General features: G+C 43.4%; 1 protein-coding gene across 2 annotated transcripts in view; it reads left to right on the top strand.

Moving 5' to 3' along the window:
• Positions 1-1751: 1751 nt before the first annotated feature.
• The window catches only part of ptprga (protein tyrosine phosphatase receptor type Ga), a 468558-nt gene continuing 452708 nt past the window's right edge, over positions 1752-17601 (top strand). The window contains exon 1 of one of the 2 annotated variants that reach the window (XM_060909916.1): positions 1752-2290. In XM_060909916.1, coding sequence (XP_060765899.1) covers positions 2179-2290 — 112 coding nt within the window. In that variant the 5' untranslated portion in view covers positions 1752-2178. The remainder of the gene's footprint in view (positions 2291-17601) is intronic. The other variant, XM_060909915.1, reaches the window with a different exon arrangement.

The raw sequence follows: 17601 nt of genomic DNA, 5'->3' as shown, positions 1-17601 counted from the left end.
TTTGTTTTAATTTGAAATACCGCAGATATTCCATTTATTTATTTTCTAATAAAAATAACATCAACGCTGTCAAGGTAAGAAACATCTGCCTAGTTGAGGTGATTGACACTGGCAAAGGTGAGTGGAAAATTATAAATTGTAGGTAGGCCTGTTGATATTATTAATAATATTAATAATAATTGTGTGCAGCACTTAATAAAGGTCAAATAAATAGGCCTATAAAATAAATACATTTTAAAAAAAGGTGAAATTATAATAATATGAGCAATATATCAATAGATCACAGCAGTTGTGCTGTGTCCTGCACGTCATTGCTCTCATCCATGGCCAAAGCAAAAAACTCGAATTCTGACGCTTTCTCATTCAGCTGGTCATACACGTTGTCCCCCAAATCTTCGGTTCGCCTGGTCATAGTAGGTGCGGAGAGACTCACCACGTTGAGCGCATCCTTCTTGTCGGGACACACCTCCTCGGCCACAGCAAGCATGCATACTTTAACAAAGTCCCCAAGAAATCCTGTCTTCTCTTGTTTGCCCTCGCAAACTAGCGTACTCTTTGTGGCGGGTTTCGTAGTGACGACGCAGATTATATTCTTTGAAAACCGACACATTTTCTTTACATACAAGACAAACTGCACGGTCCTTACACTGAACGAAAAAATAATCGGTGGTCCACTGTTGTTTAAAAACTCTGCACTCTCTGTCAGCTTTTCGCTTACCGCTAGCCATTTTGCTGTCCTGAACACTGACAGTTCTCTGCGTGTGCGCTGCCTGTCACTGCTTGATCGAGAGCATATGACGAAAATTCGGAAAATATGAATAGTTCAGGGCGGCACGGTGGTGTAGTGGTTAGTGCTGTCGCCTCACAGCAAGAAGGTCCTGGGTTTGAGCCCCGGGGCCGGCGAGGGCCTTTCTGTGTGGAGTTTGCATGTTGTCCGCGTGGGTTTCCTCCGGGTGCTCCGGTTTCCCCCACAGTCCAAAGACATGCAGGTTAGGTTAACTGGTGACTCTAAATTGACCGTGAATGTGAGTGTGAATGGTTGTCTGTGTCTATGTGTCAGCCCTGTGATGACCTGGCGACTTGTCCAGGGTGTACCCCGCCTTTCGCCCGTAGTCAGCTGGGATAGGCTCCAGCTTGCCTGCGACCCTGTAGAAGGATAAAGCGGCTAGAGATAATGAGATGAGATGAATAGTTCATTTTATAACTAAATATCAATTTGAATTGATAAAATCAACAAAATACAAGATGCAGACGTTATTATTTGCCAAAAAGCAATTTAAAAAAATAGGCCATGACCACTTTTGGGGATTGCCTCATAGGGCCGGTTCAAGTGGTGGGGGGCAGAGCGGCTGAGGGGCCGGTCAAAGGCGGGTGGCGGGCCGGAGTCGGCCCGCGGGCCGTAGTTTGATGACCCCTGCTTTAGACCACAGTTTCCATGCTGTCTTTTCAGATCGGAATGATTGTGCAAAGCAGCATGGGATTTCCCAGGCTAGGTGTACCCCGCCAGCTGGGATAAGCTGCGACCCTGTAGAACAGGATAAAGCGGCTAGAGATAATGAGATGAATGTGGTATGTACTCAGGCTGGCAGTCAGTGTATGACCCCGCCTTTGAAAAATCCTAGCCACGCCCCTGTCGGATGAAGGATGTTTCCTTAAAAAAGGGAAGAAAAAAAAGTGCACGCGATTCTTCGGCGCTAGGATCCAGCGGCGCTTTGCTTTGCCCTCCCTCTCTCTCTCTCTCTCTCCTTTTTCCTCCCGAGCCTGTTTGAAAGTCTCCGCCACACTTCCGCTACTTCCTGGACGGCGGAATGGAGAGCTCGCGGTACCGTCTCGTGCGCTTGTGTTCCGGCGTAAAGGCGTCGCGCGCTTGACTCTCTGCGCGCGAGCTGCGAAATCTCGTCCATTCCACTCCACCAGCGCGCGCGCGCCGTCATGTTTTTACCTCAGGAGTAGCCTAGCTATCTGAGGGAGCTGGAAAAGAAGGAAAAAAGAAAGAAAAAGACGAATAAAAACTGTTTCCTGGACGAACTTAACGCCGAAATTCCTGCAAAGGATTCACGAAGGTTGTAAAAAACCAGTTAGTTTTTGTTTGTTTGTTGTTTTCGAACCGGACGGTTTGAAGGATAACTCCTCAAGTCAACAGTTGCTCCGTGGCCGGGTGTCGATGTTCGCTGTGCCATGCCGAGGCTTCAGCAACCGGGTCGCTGCTGCTGCTGCTGCTGGAGGAGGTGGAGGATTGTGGCTTTAACACTGGCAGCCTGCGCGCTCCTCCGGGCCCAGGCGCTTCCCGGTAAGTTTGCGCTTTTTACGCGTCAAACATGGAAACATTCACTCAGTTTCCAAACACAAACTTTCTTCATTTGTTCAGGACCCGGCTGTGTCCAAACCGAAGAGCTGTAATATCATTTTCTTTCTGTCTTTACGCGACTCCAGTTTCTCTTCAAACAAAAAAAAAAAATCCGATTAACATAAAAACACATCATCCATACCAGTTTACTTCACGTGAGCAAACAATAATAATAATAATAATAATAATAATAATAATAATGTATTGAAACCGAGCTCGTTATGAACGGGTCTATTACTGTATGATTCAGAGTCCATTGGTTCCACATTACAGCTCCTTCCTTGTGTCTAACAATCCCTCTGTGCTGCGTTTTATTTCAACGAGAACCGTTATTTCCGGGCTGTATCGCATTATATCGCGTTATATCGCATTTGTCCTCCTTTATCACATCCTATTCATTACATTACAGCTGATTCACTAACTTGCCTGTGCCACTACCTGGGAAGAAAAAAAACAGGCTGTGCATTCCACTACACATTTAAAAAAAAAAAGAGAGAGAATATTTTATAATTAATCTTTCAGCTCGTGCACAATTCCTGTTCATGCCGCACTGGTGTCCAGTACAAGCTATTTATAATGTGTGTGTGTGTGTGTGTAAGGTTTTGTGCATCAAGTGTAATAATAATAATAATAATAATAATAACCATGCACATGCAGCCCAAATGCAGTGTTTGGTTTGGTGTTTTTTATTTTTTCTCTCTCTGACAGAATGCACACGTTTCGGTCTTGCGTTTGCGCACGTGTGTGTGCGCGCGCACCTTCTGCTTCAAGCCCCATATTACCGCCACCACCATAGATCAGCTTTATACCGTGAGTGTCGCGCTGCACGTGCGTCTCCGTGCTTGCACCGGCACACAGCACGGCACCGACTGTGCACGCGCGTTTCCAAGTGTCTCCGTGCAACAGCATCATGAACGTGAATGTCAGGTTCCTGTCAGACTCATGATGTGTGTGTGTGTGTGTGTGGTTTTTTTTATTTATTTTTTTTTTTGTACGTGCCTTTCATTAGTGCACCCACATGAAGATCCAGTAAGTTTGGGTAAGGGTGTACTAGAGCCTTAAAAAAAAAAACCCCCACAATTTTGGGGTGCAATCGAGCACCTCGGGTTAGGTTTTACTGAGATACCTAGTCTGGACACAATCAGCTGTACTAGTGATGTTGGTGGACTTGATCGTGGTTGCGTTGCATATGCACGGTCATGCGTTAAACCCTGTTTGCATTCATATCAGAACCCTTTGCATGAAATGCAAATAAATCTGCAATCAAAGTTTGTTTATTTTTTTTGTTTTCTGCTTCTGACCCACTTATGGACGACATGATTATTCACTGTAATCAGTGAGGCGTCTCATTTGCCAGATTTTTGCATACAGCAGCGAAGTCCCCGTAGTGCTTGTGTCCCTGTTTCTATTCGGGGGAGGGGGAAAAAAATGAACAGCAGTATGCGTGGTGGGTTTAATGGAAATGACATAACTCCGAGCAGCCCTGGCTTTGATGTATGTATGGGAAGTGTAGTGCCAGCTCTGGTTAGGCGTGCTGTTGTGTTTTTGAGTTGCCGGTCTCGAGCATTCATTTTCCATTCTGTCTGATTCCGGTGCTTGAGAAAAGGGGCTTGAGGAGACTTGGATCCAGGGTGCTGTCTTCAAACAGAGACCCCAAAATCTTTACTTTTCAAACAGACATGAGCTTTTACTAGTAATGAGTGTTCCATAAATAAGGCATCGACGCCAACGGGCAAACTCTAACTTCGTGCACCTGAAAATACTGAACTGAAGTTATCTCTCCAGCTGCCCTTCTCAATTTCAGACTCTCATAAATGGCACGGTTTGAAGAGTGAAAATTCATGCACAGCACACCCTTTCTGCATGTTCGTTTCCCCCCCCCCCAACTCGGCTGCTTTTCTGCAGTCAAGCCAGGTAGGAAAGAAACTAATCAAAGATTTACCATTTTAACGCATGCCTTGTGCGGTGCCATCGTCCATCCGGCTTGCTCTACTTTCTGATAGAACGTTCTGGCTGGGTGACATTTCTCCGCCTGTCTTTCTCTAATAGACCTGTTCGTAACGCAGGGACGAGACAGCTGAGGGTTTTTTTTTTTTTTTTTGCACACTCTGCTGATGTTCTTGTGACGGAGACAAGGTTTCGGAGGATGGAAATGGAAAAGCGTCTATTTTATTTATGTGCAGCGTGTGTGAATGTTTGTCTGAGGAGATGACGAACAGTGGTCCTGAAGCTCGCTGCAGGGCGTCTCATGGCCCATGCCTGCTTTCAGTCGCACGCCAACAGAGCATGTCTTAATAGAAAGGTGTCTCAGGTTGTCTGTGTGGCGTAAAATAAAACGGTCTCGTCCGTGAAGGTTTGGAGTGAGCCAGTGCAGGTCGTTGAATGTTGAACACTGAAACGTACTCCAGCTGAAATGATTCTGAAGACTTTTTATATGAGGAGTTTTATCAGGCTATCGTCATGATTATAACACACATCTCCTCGCTTTCATTTCTCATTCTGCTCGAATACCTTTATAATAATAAATCATGTGTATCTGTTTTGCTATGGGATAAGTAGCTCTATCAACAGAGTATTTCAAATTGTTATTTCTGAAGCAAGAGGACCAGTACAGCATGCATTAGGGATCCTGGTTGTAATTTAAATCTCTTAAGAGGCATCAGATTCCCTGCCTTTATGAATTTTCTTCTTCTTTTATGTGGGCTGTGGAAGCGTATCTGCGCCTAATAGAAGAGGATAATTTGCTAAACGTCCACTCGCTAACGGCCACTTAAATTCGGGAGCCTCTAGAGAGAGATACAGTCTGGAGCTCTTGATGTTTGGGATGCACAGACCGGCCTCTGGAACGACATTCTCATCATCCTCATCATGCTCGACTTGCCCTCCTCGTCCCGTTATTGAGCGCTTTAGAGTCGCACTGGGTTTGGTGCTGTACGGCTGCTCGGGTAATAGATTTATGAAAATATATCAGGAGACCCTGCAGACTGTGAAGAGTTCCACTGTGTCCAGTACATGTATGCTGCATGTTTGCACTGGATGGAGATTTTTTTTTTTTTTAAAGGGCATCAAGGAAAATGGAGAAAGCGTTTCTGTCAGGCAGTCTTTCTTTCCATGCCTTAATTTCTGTGCTTAATGAAGTGTGTGTGTGCGGGAAAAACACCCGTCTCGCGTCAAAATAGTATTGAGCGCTCCCGCCTTCCATTGTTCTACACCATTGTTTCCATCAGGGCCTGCTGAAGACTTTTTTAATGTGTATGTATATTTATATATAGATAATTTTAATTAATTTTATTTTTTACATGGGAAGGGTGGGTACTTCCCATAGGTCTCTCACAAGTTCTCTGTGTTTTATTTTTAGGATTGTGCAGCTTTGAAAAGTGATTGAGGGTTTGTTTTTTTTCCTCCCCTCTCCCTCTTGGCCCTGTTTTGATTCGTTCCACTAAGGCCTGCCTGGCTTCCTGTCCAAACCTTATGTGGGTAGAAGGCTGATTTCACGCCTCTCTATTATCCCTGCTCAAACAGCGAGCAAAGCAGCCAAAGCTGTCTGCATCCTCGCCATTTAACTATACTCCACGTCCTTACTCCGTCAGCTTTGCTTTCACCCATTCGTCTCTTTCTCCAGTTCATTTAATATTCTAGTTAATTCAAAGACATTATCAGTGTGGCTCTCGCTGTTCTGTAACTCGTTTAAGAAAAGAAAACAATAGCAGATCTTTTTTAGTCTCCATTTTAATGATGCATGCGACAGGCAGAAAAATAAAAACACAACTAAAACGCTAATTGCACAGAAAAAAAGGACAAGAAGAAAGCTATCAGGAAATAGGAGACGCTCAAGAAACTTTTCAGTCAATCAGCATTAAGCCTTTTTGAAATTAGTGACGGTTTTGTCTCAATCTGTTAAGCGATTGCTTCCTTTAATACTCCCAGTTTCTTTAATGTAAAACTGTTTCGCCACTGTGCGTGTTCTGAGAAAAGCTTTTCATGTGGGTGTGGGATTTTATTTTATTTTATCTTTTTAATTTTTATTTTTTGAAAGTCCCGAGCAGGAGTGAATTTACTCGCAGGCCCATGCCGAGCGCACTTTAGATGATCTCTGCCATTAATTCAACACTGTTGGACAAGCTCACTCAAGGTCTTTTGTGAAACGATGTGAAGTTCATCCATCACTCTCTGGCTTTCTCCTTCACCTCATAAATTATTTTACTTTTCTTCCTCCATTGATTCTGGATCTTTGTATTTATTTATCTTTTATTCCTTTCGGCCTGGTGCTCGAAGCTTTTCTTCCAACTGGCAGTGATTTGTACCCTGATCAAATATTTAGAGCGAGAACCTGCGGCGTTGACTCTTTTACTTTAATGGCGCACCACCGAGCCTCGTTTTCCACCTGCTTAAATCGCTCTCAAAAGCTTCCCTGAAATATTCTTCTGCCAAAAGTCACTATTGTGTGTGTGTGTGTTTTTTTTGTTTTTTTTGCCCCCCAGTGTGGTGCGAGGCTTTTTATTCAACGTTTGAATTTCACTCGCACTCATTGGATGACTTCACCTCAGAATATTCAATGAAAAGTAGTCGATGGAACCTGTTCATATTTTTTGCTGACTTTTTGAAAATTTGCTTACTATTTGTATGAAAACATGCCGCCTTCAAAAGGTGTATGTTACTCTGATGAACGGAGACGAATCGTTGAATAAGGCACCGGGGGGGGGGGAAAGCCTTCATCACTCCTACACTCTGTTCAGCCCTTTGGAAACCATCCGAATGAGTAACCTAGTTCTAGGTATAGACGTGTGTATCGGGCACACAGTGTTTGTGAGTTGTTGAAGATCAGCATGGTGATGAATCTCAAAGCATCGTCACCTGGCAGATTTGGACCTCAGATGCTGTTGCGTTGGATTTGGGCAAAGAACATTTTGAGCATTTATGTGTATCGACGTCTGGCACTTTACATGACTAAACATGGCTGAGAATTACCAACTTAAACAGGAAGAGGACATTTATTAACTTAAATGATCAACAAGAGACTTTTTTTTTTTTTTTCCAACTGTCAGCATTTCCTTCATAAAAAACGTCTTGTTTATGACAGCTAATATGATTTGAATGGTGACAAAATGGTGACCATTGATAATCATAGCTAGAAATAAAACTGGCTTTGTTCATGTTTTTACTCGTGCCATAACTTCTGAACAGATTAGATGGCCGTTTTGAATTTGACTCTGGCAGAATTAGCACATTTTCTCTGACTAATCATCTGTAAACATTTATTATTTTTTTAACCAAAAATGAAAGGTCTGTGAAAATGGCACCATTTCTGATCTAATGTTTTTCGCCTTGGAGTTAGTCTCTGGTCTGAGGAGCTACCTTCAGCTAAAATTTACAGAAACGAATGTATGTGATTGGATAAGCAACACCTACCCAACTAAAAGTTGAGATGGTTCATGTTTAGAGTTGCTGAATTATGGTTTTTTTTTTTTGGTTGTCAAGCATTTGATTCAGTCTGCTGAAATATTTCGCCATGCATTGTGGGTGGAGCATCAGAGCCAGAGACGAGACGCTTTGTTGATTTGGAACTTTCATCCAAATCTCACCTCTGGTGAACCTTTTAAACAGACAGCAGGATGTAATTTACACACACTGCCATTCACACATGCTGCACTTTTTTTTTTTCCCCCCCTCTCTCTCTCTCTCTCTCTCTTACAATGCATTATTCCCATTGCTAAGTTCTTTGCCTAATACCAGAGATCTTTGAACATGCCAGATGTATCTGGAGCTGGAAATGAAATGGCAGCCGCATGGCCTTGTTTTGCCACAGATGTAACCTTTTTTTTTGTCTCATGCTCTTTGGTGCTGTACTGTTGATGCGTCTGGGTTCTGGATATTAGTGTCTCGGTGATGATGGCTTCATTACTCATCCATCACTTAAGCCTCAAAAAAGAGGGAAAACAGGAAACTATTAGACACTCTCCCCTCTACATCCCATCATTTGAGTGAGTGTGTGCGCGCGTGCAGAGACATACTTGGTAATGTCATGAGGTTTTCTGGGAAGCCTAGTCACACATTCCGAATGGCCATTTTCACAGTCGTAGTGCATTAGCGCTGCATTAGGGACTGAGTGTAAAAGCTGGACTGGTTACAAGCACGCCGTACACTCCATTTGGCCCGGTTAAAGGAGCAAGGGAACTTGCAAGAGAAAAAGAAAAAGGGAGAAAATAAGAAGGGAGAATAACCACATGCCACGTGGCGGCGTGCCGGGAGAGTCGTGTGTCTCATTAAATTCTCGCAGCAGCGTTGGTTTTTCCACTTTAATGCTTGGGAGGACACCATATTTCCTCCAAGTAAGAAAGAGAGAGGGAAAGAAAGATCCAGGTCCATGGATTCAACCCAATTTGTCTTGCTTTTCCTGAAGCTGTTCAGATTACAATGCTCCTTTCTTCCTTTCTCTCCTTGCCTTTTTTTTTTGCCTGGTTTTCCACCCAAATTGGCACAATCCCTTTTTTTTTTTTAATTTTTTTTTCCCAGGCAGTTCGGATCTGCAAGCAGTGATCAGTCATCCTGCTATTGAGAATACGCAGAGAGTGGCTCATGATCAAAGTCTGTCTGTTCTGATTTATTCCAGCCGTAAGACTCACTCCACGTAGAGTGTAGTGGCTTTGGAGAACAGTAGTGTTGGGTCTCTTATTCTTAGTTTCTTTTGTGTTTTTGTGTCTGTCTCCAGTTTCTTTCAGTGAGCAAGGAACGGCGGTAGGGATGCATCGATACTCGGACTGGCATCTGTGGCCGTCTGAGACCATACTCTGTGCTCCGAGATTACATATGACTCTACGTGATGTATGCTGTCTTGCTACACAAACAGATGATGCGCGATAACAGCAGTTTGGATGCTTTTCATAATGCTCTGTGAAAAAGCAAATGGAGCTACAGCATTTTCCTATGATACAACTAGCAACAGTATCTTTTAATAGTGAGTGCGCACGTATTGCACGGAAACTGGTGCTGGTCAGAGCGCTTCACTTATGTGAGCACTGAGTTCTGTGACACACACCCACACACACAGACTTACTGTCCTCTCGGGACACTCATCAGGATCTCCATCCCCCCCCGCCGTGTGTGTGTGTGAAATTTTCATTTTTAATGATCATGCTCAAATCAGCTCTTTGTATTACAGATAGTGCTTAAACACTGGAACATTTTAAACATTAAATGTAGCATGATGAATTTGTTGCTGGCATCACGCCAACATGAACGGAGCTAAAGCAAATGTTCCGTGACACCCGTGATTGATTAATACTATGTAGGTTATTAATTTTAGCATGAGCAAGTACCAAGAAACACGTGGATAAAATGGCATCCAGAGTCAGAACATAAGCACACTGCTTTATAGAGAGGAATTATATGCATCACTCATGCTTTTCTTCTCTCTCTCTCTCTCTCTCTCTCTCTCTCTCTCTCTCTCTCTCTCTCTGTCTCTCTCTCACACACACTGTATATGATGTGATCATGTGTATTTGATTTTACCATGTGTGCATTATCACATTTGGAAAATAATCAGTATATCAATAAGCGGTTTCTATGGAAATGTTCCAGGATGACCCCCCCCTTTCATTTCCTCCCCCTCCCCCCTTTAGTGCCGTATTAAAACATTAAGCTTGGAGTATCATGCAAGCGTGAAATCAGACTGGAAAATGGAAATTCTTCTTCATCGAGTTATTTCAGTGATGGCTCGGTGTGACCTCTTAAGACCTTTCACTCTTCACAGCACTGCTTTTTCTGGGAATAAGCAGTGGTTTTCAGTGCTCTAGCCTTCTCCCTCACTCTTCTTCTCTTCTGTCTCTCATTTACTAATCAAGATTTCCTAACCCAACATGTTGAAGGTGGTTCACTTCTCACTCCTCCGAACCAGATGTCTAACAGATGGGCCTCTCTATTTTCACCCGAGGGACTTCTGGAGTTTCAGTCCTCCTTCATTCCCTCGTTCTCGCTGTCCTTCTTTCTTTCTGTCTGCAGCCTCATTTCAGCATCCTGTCTTTTTCCAACAGCATTTTTTAATGATCTTTTTAAACAGTGTGCGCAAGTAGAAAGGCAGTTTTTAGTAGAAGGCTTTGGCTGGCACATTCCTCCATCCCTCATGGTGAAGACAAGCGCCTGTGTTCCACCTGAACCCCCTCTGGATTTACGCCGCTGCTGCGGCCATCTTTCTTCTGTTAATCACCCCGAGGGCTCGATGAATGAGCCGCCGGGGGAAAATCGAACAGAGATTGGCCAGGCAGAACGGAGAGAGGAGAGGAGAAAATAGAGGAGGAGAGGGAAGGTAGAGGAGGGCCTTTCATCAGAGGAGGAGAGTGGATGAGAGGAGAAGAGAAAACGGGGATAGGATTTAAGAGGATGGGGGATGGGATAGGAGGAAAAGAGAAAGGGAAATGGGTAGAGTAAGGAGAGAAGAGAAAAAGGAAAGACAGTTATGGGAGATGGGGAAAGGCAATTGATAAGGGAGAAGATGAGAGAATGGAGGAAAGAAGAAGAGTGGAATGGAAGAGAAGAAAACTGAGAAGGAAGTAAGAGAGGAAAGAAAAGGTAGGAGCAAAAAAAGAAAGGAACTGAAGAAAAAAGGGGATGTGGAACATGGAGAGGGAAATGAAAGAATAGAAGAGTGAGGAAAGCAGGAGAAGCAGATATTAGAGGACCTCTCCAAGTTGCTCCATCTCAGATTACCTCTCTCTCTCTCTCTCTCTCTCTCTCTCTCTCTCTCCACAGCCAGATATGAGCCAAACAACGGTAGGGTCCCAGTCGCGAGCATTTGAGTGAATGGCTGAGCGAGTGAGTGAACAGACCTGCTCCTGTTTAGCAGTGTAAACAAGCTCCTGCTTCGTCTGCCATCTGTGATCGTCACCGAGGCCTCAAGACAAAACAACACCTGCAGCTTCATCACAACTCCATGACCAAACGCAACATCAAAGTCATGCAGCTTACCGAAAGACACATATACACAACTTTTATTTGGCATGGGTTAGTTTTTGTCCTGTGGAACATCCTGCAGTGGCACTTGAGGTCTCTAAGGCCGGAATGGTGTATGGAATATTCCAGATTTTCCATAGGGAACAATGAAATATTTTAAAAATGGCAGATACAAATGGTCATCCTGGTAAATGCATTTAGTATGTGCAGAGAAATATAGTTAGCCTATTCTCCTTTTTTACTATATAAATTATTAGCGGGGGGGGAACCATGTAAATGCTAATTAACTACTGTGAAATGCTTGTTTTGATGAAACAGCTGAATTTTGCGGACATTCTGCCTTTTAGATATTTACTCATCCAAAATAAATGATTGACTTGACTTTGCAGAAAATTAATTAAATAAAATCAAATGGTGCCAGAGAGAGGGCGAGGGAGAACCACAATTAATGTCTGTTTTCAAGTCAAATTTTTATGAATAAATGAATCTCTAATGAGTCCATATTTACTGCGCTGAAGTGTCATGAATTATGGAAACTCATGATTGTGACCAAAGGGCGAATCCATCCGTTGTACAGCGGCCGTCGCTGAATCATTGATTGCGTCTGGAAAGCAATCAGGAAATGACTAATTATAACCATGAGGAGGGGTAAAAAAATTGGAGGAAAACTTGCCGTGAGGTGAGCCAGAGTTGGAGCAAATCGTTCACCTCAGCATGATAGGACAAGGCCTGAGGCATGACGAGCTTTCACTGTCTGACATTTCGGCCTCTCTCCCATTCTTCCTGCTTTCCTGAGGCAGTAGTGATGTTTTGGCCAGACAACAGGTTTTCAGTAATGCCTCTTTGAGGCACTCCGCCTCGACAGCCCGTTGACGAGCATTCACGGAACGATCCAAAGAGGAAATCTAATTACCATTAAAAACAGCCCGATAGCTCTGGGGTCTATTAGCTAAAACGAATGGAAAGCATTCACGACAGCTCATGCGCACTCTCTCTCTCTCCTCTGATTCTTTTGTCCTCTGCTTTCAGTGGTCGCACAGGCCCAGTCCTTGCCAAAGGCACTTTTTCACACTGTCTCTCCCTCTGTCTCGGTCTGTCTGTCGTTTCTAGCTCTTGTGTTCTCAGTCTTGTTTAGCGTATGCTGTGTCCCAAATGCTACAATTCGTGTCTAGTTCATGTTCTTGCTGAAGCCTCCCACACACAGCTTCCTAACACTTTCATGCAGTGTTTAAACAGTCTGTTACCCAGAATGCACTGCAAGACAGGATTTGTTTGAACTAAAACAGCCCTGAGCAGCAAATTGCTTGAGCACTCAAAGATTAAAATAAAAAAGCATAACGTTAAAAAAAGCGACGTGATCTGGAGGTCATGTTTCTTTAGCTCCAGTGTGTTGACCTCATGCAAACCACAAATTAGCTGATTAGCCACCAGGCTATTATCTAGCGACTAACAGTAGCACAAAGGTTGTGGTCTATGTACTGTATTTTCTACTCAGTGTTCATTATGATGCAGTATCCAAGCGTTCTTGATGGTTCCACAGAGCATTTGTGGATTTTATAGATGTGTACTACTGTAATTACTGTAACGGTCCTCTGGCATTGAACGAGAGATTGGTTAAAGGTTGGCCGAGTTCCACTCGTATATGAAAGTATTTTATAGCTGGAGTTCCGAACAGACAAGTCATATGAAATCCTGTTAGCGTGTCCTGACCAGCCAGATGGCAGTATGTGGAGCTTATCTGTGAATAAAGTAACCCTCAGTCACACTGGCTGACATTAAAGTAGCAGCTGTTTGGGCTGTGGATAAATTATGTGAATGTAAGTGTGTTTGTTAGCATGTTGGTGTACGGTAGTCAGCGAACACCCCAGCAGCCAACTGCGCGTACACACACACACACACACACACACACAGCGGGCTATTGTATTGCAGAGGAAGTGTTTTGGGCCATGCAGCAGATGGCGGGTAACAAAATATCATTCCATTTCCGCTCTGAGCCGCGCCGGCAGCCAAATGATAATCGAAAACTCTCGGCCTCTGGCCGTAATGAGATTCGCTGACCTTATTACTAGCCAACGCAGAGCAGAGTCTATATACAGAGATGGGACATAGGAATTTTTTTTTTTTTTCTGAGAGGTGTGTGTGTGTGTGTGTTCCACTGATTTTGCATCTGTAACAGTGTCAGCATTTTGTTTTCATATGCTCCACGATGAAATATCACAATTCCCTGTTGTGCTTCATTCTCAAATTTAATTTGGATATATGGAATTCTCATTCACGGTGCATGATAAATTTTATTTTCATTTTCTTTTTACTTGTTTGTCGAGGTTGTAGTAAAATGTTGATGGAAGAAATAGATACTAAAAACCAATTTAAATACAAGATATTGTAATGCATATAGCTGTTTGTTTTATAAAATATTTAAATGTTCCTGATTATTGCTTTTACTTCAGTGTGATATTCTTTTGATTGACTTTTTTGTGGATGTCTGTTTTGTGTGTGTGTGTGGGGGGGTATTTGCGAATAGTGTTTTTCATCATTGGTTGGTTCAGTAACACGTGCCGCCATTTTGTTTTGCTCTACTCACGGTATACGAGCTGATATCCTAGTAGCAGAGTAGCCGGTCAGAGTGCATGATTACTTATATCAGTGAATGTGGTCAGTTTTTCCATTGTTTTATAGGTATGTCTATCTGTGTGTGTATTTTGTTTGTTCATTTGTACATATAGCAGGAGCACTTTGTACTCCTTTCCCACCCTTAACACCTGAACCGTCTCCCCAACTCTACAAGTCACATTCAGCTCACTGTTGTACTTTGGCCTGTCGTTGTGAAAATGCCCTGCATCATGAACCTGCTCAAATCTCAGGATTATTCACCAGGAACATGAGCCAGCTCAGCATGCTGGAATGAGTTTTTCAGACCCTGGATCCTTTTTCGAGCAGCGAGGTGCCAGGACTCGTGGAAAAAAAATGACCGCAGCTCTCCACGCCTGCATTATCAACAGCGCTTCGCTCTTCCCTCAGGTCAGCAGACTAATGGCCTGGTTTCTCGCACCCTGCTGATCCCATCTTATTTTTCCACTCATTGATCAGTGGACGTGCTTTCTAGGAATTCTCATCGTGAGAGGTTGAGCTTGTTGGGAGAATATTGGTTTTTCTGCTCCAGAGAGGTTTGGCCTTCATCCATGGAAAGCATATTAGTGGATGTAACTGTATGTTCTTTTCAGTTTGCCAGGGAAATTTCACCCCCGACTAGTCTAATGTATTCAAATCTGTGCTTTTAAGGAGTAGTAGTAGTGAATATTCATGATTTTCCTCATCTGCAATGTCATATTGTTTTAATTCCATCAATGCTGCTGTACTGGAGTGTGTGTCAGGGCTGTTAATACACTAGGTTCTCTGTGCTGTGTCAGTTTTTCCATTGTTTTATAGGTGTGTGTGTGTGTGTGTGTGTGAGAGAGAGAGAGATTTTTCTAATTCTTCTTGTGGATTGACATTTTTGAAAGACATGCTCCTTGCTCCCTTTCTTTCAGCAACATGATATGCTTTAGGGCGACACCACCTTAATCTTTGGAGCGACTCGCCTCATCCAAGTTGTAGCTATCAAACAGACAAATGTCATCCCTAAGCCTGCGGATAAGTCCCCTCCATTCAGAGGACTGGAGTTGTTTCCTAAACACCCCCCCACCCCCACATTCCTGTTATCAGCTCCATCCCTGATTACCATTATCTGTTTGCATAGACAGAGCTGGACATAGGGAAAGAAGGCGCGATAGGGGGGCCTAAGCTTCAGATCTGGCACGGGGCTGATAGCAAGCTTTCAGGAGGTTGAGGATTTCAGAGGTCGAGTTAAATGTTGCATCACTAGGTGGATTTTCCTTGGAAAGAACCAAAAGACAGTATCTAGATCACAAGTCCTGGTTTCGGAATATCGGCGTATGGCGGAGCCTGCAAAAGTTTGCGTTTTGCACCTAGTGATGCCATGTCCTTGCCAGGGGTTGATGTGGATCATTCGTGACCCATAAGGGAAACATGTGATTTTGTGTTTCCCTCTAAACTGGGTAAGAGGAAGGGATGAGTGGATGGAGGAGGGGAGGGAAAGGAAAATCGAGCTTTGCAGAGTAAATCAGGGTCATGGAGTGGCCACTTGCTGAACATTGCTGAAGTGCTCAGAGGGAAAGGCAGTATCATAGTTCGATCACATATAGTGTTCTTGATAATATTGTATTGCTCTCTGAGGACACGACTTCAGCTGTCTCTGGCCTTGGTTTAAACACAGGAAAATCTTACAGGTATTTTTCTTAGGGCTTGATTTGCGTGGGTGTTCCTCCAAACAGCAGCAGCAATGGCAAGGACATCAGCCTTATTGAATTCCACTCAACAAAGGATGTATCCTAAAATGAGTTCGGTGTTTTTCTAAATATTCTCCGTTATTCCATAGCCAACTTATTTTGAGTATTTGCACTAAAATGCTCCTTGCTGTAATACTGCTGCAGGTCCAGCCGTGTGGTGTTCTAAAGAGCTGGTGTTCAACTGGTTTAAGGGTGCGTTTTGCTTTTGGAAGCCTTCACAAAGGCGTCAAGATGCAGCTCTGGCCACAGATTTCAATAAGAACAGCGTGCTCGCCGATAACAGCCTGGAAATCCATGAAGCTGATGCTCAGATATCCGCCTAAGTGTTTTCAAAGTATTGGACTGGATTGTCCAGACATTCAGAGACTGCGTGGAGGGTCGTGTTTGGAAGTTTATATTATCAGTGCATTTTCTCAGGAATGTGAACTCCATCTTGAACTCATGATCACCATTCATCATTGTCCAGCGTGGATCAGTCGAGCTTCGGTTTTAGCCTCCATGCATTAATACCGAGCGGCTGTGGCTCATAAATTCACCTAGCAAACACAACGGAGACTGAAACTTGTTTAGAACAAAGGTACGTCTTCAATCATGTGGAATTGTTTTTGGCGTGAGTTAATACGAACACTAATGGGATATTAAACTGTGCATTTTTTTTTTTCTCTCTCTTGTGTGTGTGTGTGTGTGTGTGTGTGTGTGTGTGTGTGATATAAACATTTTGGCAAGTCTCTGATTAAAAATGCATTTCGTTACTCCAAGCTCAACTCCAAAAACTTGTTTGATTTAATTCCAAGAGTCTTTCCATCATCAGTTTTCAATTGTGTGTGTACTTGGAAAATATGATCTAAAACTCCTGCTGTGTTGCCCACCACTACGTTTTGTCAATACGCTGGACAGCCTGTCTTCCTTTTTCCTTAACACAATACATCGTTGGGGAACAAAACCAGGCTTTTGCGATACAATAGTCTCTTGAGTGATGTCTCTGGATGGAACAAAGCAGCAGAAGAATGGACATGAATAGGATTAAATGCAATGGGAGGAGCGCATTAGTAGTAGGTCAGCTCCCTTACTAGCGCCAGTCACTTTCTCTAGTGGTCTAATCAGATTAATTAGCACTCATCACACACACTTAGACACTGTCAGCGGACAAAAAAAGGATACTATTCAAAAAGAGGTGTGTGCGCGCGCGTGTCTGCGCCTTGGCAGAGCTCCTTTGGTGATGACTGACACGCTTTAAGCTGTCCTCTGGCAACGTGAGCTGATTAGCCACACAGCTCAGCTGCGATAGCATCAACATGATTTTCTACTAACACGAGTAAAATGTTGCACTCTGGCTCCACTATGAGGTTGAATATTAAGGCTGTGAATATGTTTTGTGTATAGTGCATGTACATGTACGCCGAGGCTGCAGAGTGATGCGCAGCGATGCTGATGGGAATTGAATTTGCTGAGCTGGGGATGGGATTTGGTTTCAACGCAAACTCCTAAACGATGTTGGCCAAATGGATTTGTAATGCCTTTTCATGAAGGTGGTCGGCCAGCTAAAACGGATTGACGCAAACATTAATGCATGTCGCGATGGAGCCGTCTATGCTGCATTTGCACGGGGGGACAACGACTCATTTCTCCAAATAGGCCAACTTAAACTTACAGTAAAATTTTTTTTAATTTGTTTTAATTGCATGTAATGTTTTTCCTAATGCAAATCTACTGCAGTTACACTCACTGGATGCAATGAACCAATCAGCTAATCATGTGGCCAGCATCTCATTGCATAAAATCATGCAGATACAAGATGAGAGCTTCAGTTAACATTGACCTCAAACATCAAAATGGGGGGGAAAATGTGATCTCGGTGACTTGAACTATGGTATGTTGGGCTGATTTTGAGTATTTTTTAAAAACTGCCGATCTCCTGGGATTCTAACACACAAGTGGCTCTCGAGTTCGGTGATCAGA

Source organism: Neoarius graeffei, chromosome 26, assembly GCF_027579695.1.
Source record: "Neoarius graeffei isolate fNeoGra1 chromosome 26, fNeoGra1.pri, whole genome shotgun sequence".
Taxonomy (NCBI): Eukaryota; Metazoa; Chordata; class Actinopteri; order Siluriformes; family Ariidae; genus Neoarius; species Neoarius graeffei.
The sequence above is the reverse complement of the archived record's forward strand: the minus strand, read 5'-3'. Positions and strand labels throughout refer to the sequence as shown.